This window comes from Xenopus laevis, chromosome 5L, assembly GCF_017654675.1.
Source record: "Xenopus laevis strain J_2021 chromosome 5L, Xenopus_laevis_v10.1, whole genome shotgun sequence".
Lineage (NCBI taxonomy): Eukaryota > Metazoa > Chordata > Amphibia > Anura > Pipidae > Xenopus > Xenopus laevis.
Window position 1 is genome coordinate 99,874,548 of NC_054379.1, and position 13,685 is coordinate 99,888,232.

The window sequence follows — 13,685 nt, forward strand, 5'->3', positions numbered from 1 at the left end:
ATCTTTATAATGTCTTCCACAGCCTACACTCATAGCACTTAATATTTCTTAGGTAAAGAAAATTTTGCTTACTATTTAGTTACATAAATAAAAACTTTTTTTTACCATGCACTTTTAATTATGACTATTTTAACAGTGGAAATCAATGGGCTATTTTTTTAGAAGGTATACCATAATACCACAAGCAAACACATACTTCAGCAGGTGTGTTTAATATATAACGTAGATAATTCTTTCAATTGTTGCCATTACACTTTGAATATTCTATCATGTGCATATTAATGACTACATAATTGTTTCTATTGCTTTGTTTACACATTTTTCAATTAATGTGGATTTAACTGATCACTTGCTTACTATGTATTAAAAGAAATACTTTGTTCAAAATGGGAAGTGTGTTGTTTTCTAAACTTATCATGAATTATTGTTTGCAAAACTGATAAATAGATTTTTGACGTCACATTAAAAAATTGGAGTTTACTAACGAGTATAGTAAGATTTTGAGACCTAACATTTCAAATCACCCTTCACTCAATTTTATTCCTTAATTCTTAGCATAACAAACATATTACCACAAAACGCACAGCAATTGTCGATAATAATTACAATGACACTTTTTTTAAACAAAGTAACATTTATTTGAAAATGTAGTTCAAAAATAAATGGTGATTTTAGAAAGTAACAAAAAATGGTCTGATTGCTTTTTTTTTCATACCCATCCAAGAAAATCAAGAATGGCCTATATAATTTCTGTAACTTAGCTAGAAGATACATTTTTTAAAAGTATTTGTTTTCAACAAACAAATAAAAATGTGTAACCATTCAGACAAGTTTGATAATAAAATTGGTTAGACATAAAGTAATTTAACCAAAAAAAATCATGTTTTCAACCAGTTTATATTTACTTTGGTAATTACTATTTCTAAAGTAAACTTTATTAGAATAAAACAAAGCTTGCTATTTTGGACACATACAACTAAACTAAATATATAGAACAAAAAATAGTCCATTTGAGTGTTTACTGGGGTACAACTGTGTACTTTTACATGTTGGTATTAATTAGGAGGGGATATACTTGAAGGACCTTTGTCTATTAAGAAGGCCTGTACACTATTGGACTAAATATAAATACTTTATTTTTTATTTTTTTTATTTTTTCTACTAGAGCAATCAAGTAATTCTTTATTTCCTTTTACTTGACGGAGTGATCGTCTTAACGGCTTATTCTTATCCAAAAATAGTACATCAACATCAGGCACATTGTCAACAGACAACTTTGTAGTAGTCATGTTCTCGTTTGTAACAACATTACTTGATTGAACATTAGTTTCTGGAATTACAGGACACAAAAAAGGATCCTTTTGTAAATCGATACTATCGTCTGCAAGACTGCTAATAGAGCCCTCTTCATTCTCCACTGCAAGCACCAAATGTCGTTCCATTTTTAAAAAATCAAAAAAAGCACTCTCTATTCTACAGACACTCTCTGAAAAGTTTTTTAAAATACAATTTTGATCAAGAATTGCCTTAGTTTGTTCTCTCATAAGAGTTAGCATTTCCTCCTGCTTTTCACCGATTTTTTCCTGAATTTTTGAAGTTTCAAGGCACATTTCAAACATTTTTTTCCCCATGGCAGCCTTAGTATCTTTGCTGACTTCTTTTATTGGCAATGCTGTGTTGCTTCTGTTTATTTCTTCTTCACTTTCACAAATTTCAATGGTGTCTTTATGTGGCAAAAAATTGTCTACAACAGCTGTCAAAGATTAAAGGAACAAAGTTAGTTTTGATAATATAGTTGATAAGGTAAGTATGTTGTTTACAAAAACAAACACATTTCCTTTATTAACTTATTACAGGTTTTTGTGCAAAAAATAAACGTGGGTAAGTAGCAGTAAGAATATGCACACATGACATCTACCCATTGAATGGCAGGTGCCTATTTCCTGTCATACAATATACATTTTGAATGATGGCCAGATAAGCTGTATCACTGCAGGCAGAGGTGAACATGTTTTTCCCTACACCTGACATTATGGTCACAAACTTCCATGGACTTAAAAAGAGTTTTACTGAAAAACGATTTACTAATCTCTACTGATATTTACAAAATAATTCCACTCATAGGCTCGTTAATTTGTTTATATATATATTATAAACAATATTTACCATATGTAGCAACTGACTTGGGATCACTACTATCCAAAATTGAATCACCCTTCACTAAAATGTCCGGGATTGTTTCTTGAACCTAGTAGACATACAAAAAATTATTTATAATGATTGTATAAATGAAGACTTAAAGTATTATTTGGTCTAACTTTACCACAATATTAAAGTAATCAGAGGCTAAAGTTAGTAGACTAGTGCTTTCATTTAATGTATAAGAAATCAGCACAAGGAAAAGGAATTTCAAATATAAATATTAGTTTAAAAATATTAATAATTCTATGTCAACATAGATGATATCTTTATATAAACCTAAATATACTTTTTTTATTTTACATACATAAATTTTTATGGTACACCCAAACTGGCAATGTGTTCAGCCAAGTACAACATGAATAGCCGTTAATTTACTAAAACAGGCCATATTTTGACCTCATTGTAATTGTGTTTCCTGCCCCTACTTTGAATTCCCACTATAAAACAGGATTTTTGATACTCACCGTTAAATCTGTTTCTCTGTGGTCGATAGGGGGACACAGGGACTATGGGGTTAAGCTCCACCCTCCAGGAGGCAGGACACTTATTCAAATGAAAAAAGGGGCGTGCCAGTACTGTGGCTTAACCCCAGGCTAGAGCCAATGTATTCAGTTGGTACCAAAGACCTGCTAACCAAAGAACATAAGTAATGCTCATAAAAATATATTAACGGCAGAACAGATAACTCAGGAAGAAATTCCACACAGACCAACATGGTCAAACTCGCATAGGGCGGGAAGCCCTGTGTCCCCCTATCGACCACAGAGAAACAGATTTAACGGTGAGTATCAAAAATCCTGTTTTCTCTGTTGTCTCAAGGGGGACACAGGGACTATGGGGACCTAACAAAGCAGTCCCAGAACAGCAGGGTGGGAGCGAGAGAAAAGACACATTATTGCACCACAGAGTGCAACACCTTGCGGCCAAAAGCGGCTTCCGCAGAGGAAAACGTGTCAATTTTGTAAAATTTTGTGAAGGTGTGAACGGAGGACCAGGTAGCCGCTCTGCAGATCTGGTCCAAAGAAGCCGAGTTGCGCCAAGCCCAGGAGGCTCCCACCGACCTCGTGGAATGGGCTCGGACGCCCTCCGGCGGAGATTTACCTTTGGCTAGGTAAGCCTGACGAATGGTCTCCCGTAACCATCGAGCAATGGAGGTCTTGGATGCTGCCAGACCGCGGCGGGCCCCAGAGGGCAGTACGAAAAGATTTTGAGACAGTCGAAAATCCTTGGATCTCTGAATATACCAGCGAAGAGCCCGGACAACGTCCAGACCATGAAGTCTGCGTTCCTTGTCGTTCTTGGCATCCGGGCAGAGTGAGGGTAGAACGATCTCCTGATTTATGTGGAAGGATGAAACCACCTTAGGCAGAAAGGACGGTAAGGTGCGGAGCACCGCTTTGTCTTTGTGGAAGACGAGGAAGGCAGGATCGCAGGATAAGGCACCGAGTTCAGACACTCTCCGAGTTGATGATATTGCCACGAGGAAGACAACTTTCCAGGTAAGCCATTGTTCAGAGACAGTCCCGAGAGGTTCGAAGGGGGGATCCAAGAGAGCATCCAAAACAGTATTCAGGTCCCAGCCGGGGACTGGTGGACGGAATGGAGGACTGATGTGTGCTACACCCTGCAGAAAAGTGCGGACGGAATCATCCAGAGCCAAACGGTGTTGGAACAAGACAGATAGAGCAGAAACTTGAACTTTCAAGGAACTGAGCTTCAGGCCCAACTGCAGACCCCGTTGGAGAAAAGACAGCACTCTAGGGATGTTACAGTCCGTGAAGGAAAAGGGGCTGGAGATGGGAATGGCGGTGTCGTTGCACCAATTCCAATAGTTGCGCCAAACTCTGTGATAAGCTTTAGACGAAGTGGGCTTGCGTGATTGCAGCATAGTAGCAATGACATCCTCCGCTATTCCCTGTCGTTGCCAGATGGCCGCCTCAATAGCCAACCCGTCAAAACGAAGAGGCCCGGGTTGTGGTGGGAGATGGGACCCTGGCGGAGCAGATCGTGCCTGAGGGCTAAGCGAACGGGCGGTGCTATGGACATGTCCCGGAGATCCGAGAACCACGTTCTTCTGGGCCAGAATGGAGCTATGACAATGACTGTGACAGGGGACCGCTTGATCTTCTTTAGCACCCGCGGTAACATGGGAAGAGGCGGGAAGATGTAGGCCAGGTCGAACAGCCAACGTTGTGTCATGGCGTCGACTCCTGCAGCGAGAGGATCCCGGGAGCGGGCGAAGAAAGTGTTGACTTTGCGGTTGTTCCTGGAGGCCATCAGGTCGATTTGCGGATGCCCCCAACGACGAACGAGATCCGCAAAGGCTTCCGGGTGAAGCTCCCATTCCCCTGGGTCCAGGAGATTGCGGCTGAGGAAGTCTGCCCTGGTGTTGTCGACTCCCGGGATGTGAATGGCGGACAGCCTTGCCGCATTGGATTCTGCCCAACTTAGAATTTGCTGAACTTCCGCTAGCGCTGCTCTGCTGCGGGTTCCTCCCTGACGGTTTATGTATGCGACTGTGGTGGAGTTGTCGCTTTGGACTCTTATCGCTTTGGCCTGGAGAAGAGAGGACCAGTGAAGGAGCGCCAACTTTACGGCGCGGAGTTCTAGGATGTTGATAGAGAGTTTGGACTCCGCGGGAGACCACAGACCTTGTGCGGACAGGGAGTTGAATGTTGCTCCCCACCCCAGGAGACTGGCGTCGGTCGTGAGAACCGTCCAATCCGGTGTGGCCCAGGATTGACCCCTGGAAAGATTGCTCGGCTTGAGCCACCACTGAAGAGACAGCTTGGTGGAGGGTAGGAGAGTCATCTTCTGAAGGAGAGATCCGCCCTTCCAGGCAGCTAGAATGTTGGCTTGAAGGGGGCGTAGGTGAAGTTGAGCAAAGGGTACCGCCTCTATGGTGGACACCATGGATCCCAGGACTTTCATGGCCAGATGAACAGTAGGAGACTGAGAGTGCAGAAGAAGTTTGGAAAGAGAACGTATCTTCTCCTGTTTGTCGAGTGGGAGAAAGACCCGTTGTGTCAGAGTATTGAACTCGAGACCCAGGAAGGTCATCTGATGACTGGGAACAAGGTTGGATTTCTTCCAGTTGATCGTCCAACCGAATTCTTGTAGAAGGACAATCGCTCGACGGAGATCCTCTTCGCTCCTCTCTGCTGTGCTGGCCTTGAGGAGCAGATCGTCCAGATAAGGGGTCACCGAAATCCCCTGAAGCCGCAATGCCGCAGCCGTCACCGCCATGAGTTTGGTGAACACCCTGGGGGCTGATGTGAGACCGAAGGGGAGAGCCACAAACTGGAAGTGACGATTCTTGAAGGCAAATCTCAGGAACCGATGATGAGGAGGCCAAATGGGGACGTGAAGGTAAGCATCCTTGATGTCTAGAGACATCAGAAATTCCCTCGACTCCATGCCCCGAATGACTGATCGCAGGGTTTCCATTTTGAAGCGAACTGAGCGGATGTACTTGTTGAGGAATTTCAGGTCCAGAACTGGCCTGAATGATCCGTCCTTCTTGGGAACAAGGAAGAGGTTGGAGTAGAAACCGGAGAAGGTCTCTGATGGGGGTACCGGGACGATCACCCCACTTTGCTCCATCTTGTTGATGCAATCCAGAAAGGCCTGGGCCTTGGTGGGACTGGTTGGAATTCTGGACATGAGGAATTTTCTTGGGGGAAGGGACGAAAAGTCGAGATGATAACCCTCTGTGATGATCTCGTTGACCCAGGCGTCTGAGGAGTGTCGACTCCACACCTCCCGGAATTGCAGAAGTCTTCCCCCTATGGATTGCTGCGATTCCGGAGGGGGTGGCCCGTCAGCCTGATACGGGCTTGTCGGAGGAAGATTTGTTCTGGAATTTTGAATTCTTCCAATTTGGGCGTCCCTTGTCAGAAGGTTTGGCTCGAAAATTGGAGCGTCGAGGCGGACTGTATCTTCGTGAAGATCGAGCAGATTGGCCTCGAAAAAATTTTCTTTGACGAAAGGACTGAGTAGATCTAGCTTTAGCTTGTGGGAGGAATGTGCTCTTTCCCCCAGTGGCTTGGGAAATAATTTTCTCGAGTTCCTCACCGAATAGTCTCTGTCCCTTAAAGGGTATAGAAGTTAGGGACTTCTTAGAACTGAGGTCAGCAGACCAATTCTTCAGCCAGAGGGTTCGCCTAGCGGCTACTGATAGAGCTGAAGTCCGTGCTGTGATCTGCGCGGTGTCCAGTGTGGTTTCGGACAGATAGGCCGATGCCTCAGCTATGGATTGAACAGATGAGACGAGGTCTACTCTAGGAACACCCTCCTGAATATCCGTAAGGAGGGAGTCAGCCCATGCTTGAATCGCCCTGGCTACCCAGGCCGACGCTAGAACTGGACGCAGGGTAGAACCTGCTGACGAGTAAACGGCTTTGAGAAAACCTTCAAGACGTCTGTCGGATGAGTCTTTGAATGCAGCCGCGTCTGTCACAGGAAGTGTAGTTGATTTTGACAAACGAGAGACAGGGGCATCGACTGTAGGGGGCATAGACCATTTGTCCACCAATTCCTTGGAGAAGGGATAGGATTTGGAGAATTTACGAGTGGCTTGAAATTTTCGTTCCGGAAAATTCCACTCTTCTTGTATGATAGCTAAGAGCTGATCGTGAGATGGGAAACAAACCGAGGATTTGTGTTGTCTTTTGAACAAGCTGGAAGTTTGCGCCTGTTCCTTTGACTGAGAAACTTTTAACACCTCAGTAACACCTTTGATGATATGTTCGATATCGTGTTGGACATCGTGGCCTTTAGCCTCATCCTCAAGTTCCTCTTCATCCTCCGACGACACCTCTGAGGGGAGAAGTTCGCCCTCTGAATGGGAGGAATCCCCTCCCACAGTTGAACCATCAGAGGGAGAGTGGGTCCCTGTGCGTGGTCTGGAAGGCTCTGGTCTCTTGCGTTTTCCGCTGGACTTATGCCCCAGTCTGGTCAAAGCTTTACCCAAATTATCTGCGAGGGCAGGTAGATTTTGCAGGGAGGCCAGAGACTGTGAGAGTTGCAGAGCCCACAGAGGAGCAGGGGGTTCTGAAGATGGCCCGGCTGCGTTGTCTTGAGGAGTGTCGTCTCCTGATGGGGGGCCCGATAGTTCTGTGTGAGGGAGGTGAGAGCCCCCTGAACCAGGTACAACAGAAGCTCCCTTGGAGCAAGATCTGCAAAGGGGTTCCCCCTGTCCCCCTGGGATTTTGGATTGGCAATTCTTGCAGGCAAAATAGGTGATTTGTCCTGCTGTTGCTGGTGCTCTGCCCCCCCCCGCCCTGGGGAATAGTCCCCCAGACTTACCTTCTGCCATAAGCAGTGTCTGTGGTACCTGCTGAATAACTGGCTGTGTGCACTGGCTTTGTCCCCAAAAGTATAGGCTGCTGCAAGGGCAATGCGCTGCAAAAACGGACTCTGTAGAGGCACTAGAGAGAAGGATGCGCTCAATAGTTACTAAAGGGAAGGAGAGAAGCGTGTTGAGGAGCGCAAAATGGCCGCCGCAATGGAAAGGGCGCGAGATGCGGCATGAGAGAGAGGCTTGGAACGCGGTTCCGCCCCCTCCTCACCCATGCGTTCCAGGGGAAGCGCGCTGAAGCGCTAATGGCGCCAACAGTAAGGAGACGCCTAAACAGTACCCCTGGAGCAGCGTGTTCCTAGAAGATAAACCTTCCCCACATGCAGCACAACAGCCAGAGCAGAAATAGATTGGGTAGGGGGGGAGAGCAACCACAGCGTGAGGTAAAAGTAGCCTTTATACTCACATGCAGCCACACTGTAAGGCCCTCTGCTCCCCCTCAAGGAGTGCAGGCATGCCTAACCGAGTCTGTTATAGCCTATGGGCCAGGGAATGACTCCAGTGGGCCTCCCACGGAGGGGGTGTACACAACAGATACAGGTAACCCTGATTGTGGTAGCACCCCTGTCTACTTGAAGCTTGAAAACTTGGAGCTTGCAGGTTGTCCATCCTCCTAGTAAGCAGGACACTTAAAAACTGAATACATTGGCTCTAGCCTGGGGTTAAGCCACAGTACTGGCACACCCCTTTTTTCATTTGAATAAGTGTCCTGCCTCCTGGAGGGTGGAGCTTAACCCCATAGTCCCTGTGTCCCCCTTGAGACAACAGAGAAATGTTTTTATCTTTCAATGGCCAAAATATTAAGACAAACATTATAGTTTACCATTTAGATTGATCTTTTAAAACATGTACAGACAATTTATGCCAAAATATTATTTTATTTCATAATCCCAGAAATACTAAAACCAGACATTACTTGGCTCTCAAATTGACTGAGTTGTTTACTTTCTCCATCACCTCCTCCAGTTTTTCGTCTGCTCTTTTCTAAAACACTTAATTTGTCCTTTGTGCGCCTAATACAAAACAGACATAGATATTATTAACTGGCTGGTTCTCTCTGCAAGTTCATTTTTAACATTTATAGTATTTACAGACCTACAAGAAAACATAATATTAGTAACTAATCACATTGTAGACTAGAAATGGAGAATATTGGTTGCTTTACATACCGTCTAATATCTAGCCATCGTTTCTTGAGATGGACTACTGTTCTCTGGCCAACTCCTACTGCACAAACTTTATTTTTAATTCCTTCCCAGATTTGGTTTTTCCTTTGAGTCGATATTTTCCCAGATATAGACCCGTACAGCAATTCATAGTTTTCTGTAATCTAAAAAAACAAAAAAGTTCACATTTTTACATTGAATCAAAAAAAATATGTAATGCAATTAGGATATTGATGTACAATTTTTGCATTCACATATACATGCTAAACCCTGTAACACTAATACAGTTTGTATAAATTCAGATAGTTTTATACAACCCCAATTTTACTTGAAACAAGGAAACTAAAAGATGTAAGAGCCAATGTCACAACAACATTTTTTGTTGCATGCCACCTTATTAGATATGCTTTTCGTTGAATACAACCCCCTATAAACAAAGGGTATAAAAAAAATTAGGTATTGCACCCATGGTGTCTAGTTGTAGTTCCACAAAAGGCCACTATCTGATTTCTTTCTGAGTTTACCAAGTGATCATAATTACAGGAAGTAAGTTAAAGTAAGCGTTTAAGATTGGTAGTTGTCCTGCTTCCCTTATAATTATTTTGTATACTTAATATGTAAAATTAAGCAACATGTGTGAAAGCATTTAAACAGTTGAAAAAAATCCCTTTAAAAACATTGCAGCGCATCCATCTGTTAATCCAAGTCCGTTTGCATCTCTGCAATGTTCATAAAGGGATTTGAAATTAGAAGTGTTTTGGAGTGTCATTTTTACTATTTCTTAAAACTCTTAAAACGCTTCCACACATGTTGCTTAATTTTACACACTACGGATACAAATATATTATGCTAATTAGAACTTTATACTAATATATAAAAGAACAACACCTTCAAAACAAGTTGACTCCACAACCGCAATTATTTTATGTTTTAAACGTCTACTCTTGTAGACCAACTGTTAAATATGTAAGTGTTCCTTGGCCTAGAGTAACTACATAATTTTTGCATCTGCAAAGCATCACTAGAATTATGCTGCAGTTGTGCTATAACTTACCTCTCTTATTAAGACTTCTAGTTCATTATTGGTAAATTTTGCCATTCTTTTTCTATTTTTCTGTTTTGGAAAACAGTCATCCATTTCACATTGTTCGTCATTATCAGATGTTTCATTTTCAGACAGGACCTTAGAACAGGACTTCGATTTAACCTTCTTAAATGCTTCATGAGTACCTTTAGAGCATGAAGGCACCACATTTTTGTCTAATTCGACACTCTCCATATTAAGATTACTTTGTACAGGCTGATCATTTGGGACAACAGCATGTGCATTTGCCCTAAGTACAGGTAACAATAATAACAGTTGTTTCCATTCAGATTCAGTCATGGACACCTGTTCTTCAGCCATAGCCATTTTGTGTTAAACGGCAGCGAATTCGCTTAAAATATTTCGCGCCATAAATAATCACATGACTCGTAATGCGAATGACGTCATCACGTAATATGCGAATTGCATATTGAATTTTCGCGGCTGTTTCTAAAACATAAATTTGTTGAAATAAACAACTGACCCATTTCCACCAAGACACACATTAAAAGAATGTAAATTTGTCTATAAGAAAAACAAATATTGCCAAAAAACAGTTAAATGCGCATCTTTTAATTGAGTTTAAATGCGCATTTGTAGAACATGCGCTCGCTATTTGCGACTGGATCTTATGTCAACGCTAAAAATCACAAAAAACGCGCATTTTCTGTAAGATTGTCAATCGCAAATGTATGTCTTTAGTCGCTTTGCGAATATTTATAACGGACATTAGCGAATGCGCAAAACCACATTGCTCTGTGCGTACCATTTGCCCAGCATTTTTAAATATGACTGTGCGTAATAAGCTTTTGCGTGCACTGCGAACTATTTTGCACAGCGCAAACTTTATAAATGACCCTCACTGTGATGCTTTCTATGGTATGGTTTTTAATACAATATTACAATGTGTGCCTTACAAATAAAGCTCATTCACACTCATTTAAACTTTTATAATCAAACCTGAAATGCTTACCTGAAATGCTTTATTTTTCTCTGCTTTATTTTTTTTCTCTACCTCAACATGTAGCGCAAGGCGATCAAGAGTTGAAGCCACTCTGTCCTTCTGACGGTCAACATGGTCCTTCGCTTTTCTCTGGGAACATAAAAGTACATGTTAAAATGAAATCTGAATAGGTCTCATAGTGAACACATTTCTATAACTAAACATTATTATCCAATAGGTGACAAAATTGATTGACCCTTGTTTGTTTAACAAACACAAATAAAGCACATTACTTCTAAACCATTTTTTGGATCTAAAGGATAAAGGTGGAACGGCAATTCAAATTAAACTTGAAAAAAAAAAATCAGGTATACATTTTGCTCCTTATTGTTTACTTTACAAGGGCAACAAATGTGTGACAAAGTTAATTATTCACCATTGTTTGCACTATTGCCTTCTGAATTAGTGTTTTTCCCTCCATTTATAAATAAGTCCGTTCTCCTCTGATCATTGTCATCTAAAGTCCTTTTAAGCATATTAGGTTTAAATCTTGAACTACTTGCAGATAAGCACATATCAGATGGAGTTTTGATCCCTTCATGGGTGTAACAAAAAGCCATAATTGATTCTTCCAGGCTTGCTATTAATTTGGCTTTGTGGCCAGTTCTTTGGGCATGCTTAGCAATGTGTGTGTCACTTTTCAATATTTTCCTACATGACAGACAGTAGGCTTTACTTAAAAACACTGACACAACCTCAGCTATGCTTTGTTCTGAATAAGCCACAGGATGAGCATTACGGCACCGTGTTCTAGAAGAGAGAGAAAGAAAAAAAAAAGATAGATTCTGTGTACTCCACTTGCCTCCCCCCCCCATGAAAACACTTGCACATTCAGAACCACCACTGTGCTGGTCCTTTGCAGTCTTTCTGCTTCTTTTATACATGCTGATGTTTCTATTCTATTTTGTCTGTGTTAGTCTGGGTTCGTTGTTATTCATATGGCTCTGGTTTTTTCTTTTTCTTAAAATAAACACCTACTATTCTCTCCCTGTCTAAGAATCCATTCACATGACACATTCACTTCAGCTTCCTCCTGAAGCTATGTAAATCCAGCCCTGATTGCCCCATTGATGGGAACATACAAATTAGTGTGACACCCAGTTCCTTCCAAATGCAATGATCCCATTCCTACCTTTTCCTAAAATAAGGTTCACTCCATTCTGTTTTATTCTCCTAGCTGGATTAATCAAACAACCCCCTCACCCATTTCTCGATTTTAAACTGTGATGTACCTGCAATTATAATTTCACATCCTATGGAGATGGATTAATCCACTGACTCCAAACGTCTCAACTTCCTATAATCTTTTTAACCTAATACTAAACCCTGCTACACACAGTTCTATGCCTAACAAAAGAGTAATTAATTAAAAAATATTTACCTAAAATGTGCAGAAAGTTCTGTATGAGAACGTAGTTCCTGATTGCAGGATGAGCATTTAACCTGGAATGGAATGTCCTTGCACAGAGCAACCAAAATATTTTTTGCATATCGTGGAAATGGTACTGGACATGGTATGCTTCTATTATCTGCAAAGAAAGTTGCATACAATTACACACACATAAATATGAACCTGAGAATAATATGTGAAGACTTTTATTTTTATGGTGCATGAGGTGTTTAGATTATCCACGTGAAATCCTATTTGCTGAAGTAAGTGGAGACAAGAGTAAACCAGTTGTAACTTTTGAACTTGCATACCTGTAGAAATAATTTGCTAGTGGCAATGGTTTAGGTGAAATTGATGCATACAGGTATGTGTTTCATGGACATTTGTATGGCAAATGTGCTTCTAGTACAGGTATGGGATCCGTTCCAGTTATCCAGAAAGCTTGGAATTACAGAAGGGCTGTCTCCCATAGACTGCATTTTATTAATTATTTTATTTTTTTTCCTTTGTAATAATAAAAGAGTACCTTGTACTTGATCCAAACTAAGATATAATTAATCCTTTTTGGAAGCAAAGCCAGCCTAATGAGTTTATTTAATGTTTACATGATTTTCTAGTAGACAAACATAATGGAAAGATCCATTATCCAGAAAACCCCTAGCCCTGAGCATTCTAGATCATTATAAATAGAAAATACAGTATCATTCACTAAATTATGTACAAAATGTGGATTTATCGTTTTGTCAAAACAATAAAACTCCAGACAAGAAACGTATTACATCACCTAATTCGATAGCTCGCAAGAAGTGATTGCTTTCAGACATGTGCTGTAGACATTCATCTCTTAGGTTGAAAAGTAAAAAACACAAAGGACACGCAAAACTGTTGATAACCTGAGGAGGAAAATACCCGGTGGGCCCCGACCCTAGTGGGCCCCCGCCGGGCCAGTCCCCCTCTCCCAAACAGTTTTAAAACAATAATAAAAAAAATGTCGGCGCATCGCAGCGCCGTTTGCGCGCCGAGCGCCGTTTCCGTTTGCGCGATGCGCCGCCTGGGCGCCGAGCAGGGATTCGCCTAACAAGTAGGTAGCGGGGGCCAGAGGGGGGCCCTGGACACCAGTCCCAGTGGGCCCCGGACCCCCCAGTCCGACCCTGGAGAGTACAGTAAAATGAAGTGTCTCCTCAGCACAAAGGTCTCCTAGTTATATACAGCTTTCCTAAAGAACTAAATTATGAATGTATTATGAATGCACTAAATACAGAATTCAGACAAATCCCAGAAACTTTTTGCAGAATTTGTATTCAAAGGGAAATCCACACTCTTAATATTACATACCTTTAGAGCACTAAACAACTGAAAGTACAAATATGTGTATTAGAGTATTTCTTTATAGTACACGTTCACTGAATTCATAACTTTAGAACTCAATTAAGTACTGGATCCTAAAGTTAAGGATTAATAAATTATATGGGCACAGAAAA

At 41.6% G+C, this 13,685-nt stretch overlaps 2 protein-coding genes across 3 annotated transcripts in view; both read right to left on the minus strand.

Annotated features, from left to right (window-relative positions):
• LOC121393759 (E3 SUMO-protein ligase ZNF451-like) overlaps nucleotides 1–13,103 on the minus strand; it is a 28,772-nt gene extending 15,669 nt beyond the window's left edge. For both annotated transcript variants that reach the window (XM_041563171.1, XM_041563170.1), the window contains exons 1-4: nucleotides 12,989–13,103; nucleotides 12,196–12,343; nucleotides 11,510–11,564; nucleotides 10,785–10,904 (exon numbers count right to left, since the gene is read on the minus strand). In XM_041563171.1, coding sequence (XP_041419105.1) covers nucleotides 10,785–10,904; nucleotides 11,510–11,564; nucleotides 12,196–12,343; nucleotides 12,989–13,028 — 363 coding nt within the window. In that variant the 5' untranslated portion in view covers nucleotides 13,029–13,103. The remainder of the gene's footprint in view (nucleotides 1–10,784; nucleotides 10,905–11,509; nucleotides 11,565–12,195; nucleotides 12,344–12,988) is intronic.
• LOC121393760 (myb/SANT-like DNA-binding domain-containing protein 4) lies at nucleotides 682–10,278 on the minus strand. The gene is made up of 5 exons (XM_041563172.1): nucleotides 9,782–10,278; nucleotides 8,731–8,891; nucleotides 8,478–8,574; nucleotides 2,167–2,248; nucleotides 682–1,753 (listed from the first exon to the last, which is right to left on the minus strand). The coding sequence occupies exons 1-5, from the start codon at nucleotides 10,136–10,138 to the stop codon at nucleotides 1,134–1,136; spliced, it is 1,317 nt and encodes a 438-aa protein (XP_041419106.1). The 5' UTR covers nucleotides 10,139–10,278; the 3' UTR covers nucleotides 682–1,133.
• Nucleotides 13,104–13,685: the final 582 nt, after the last annotated feature.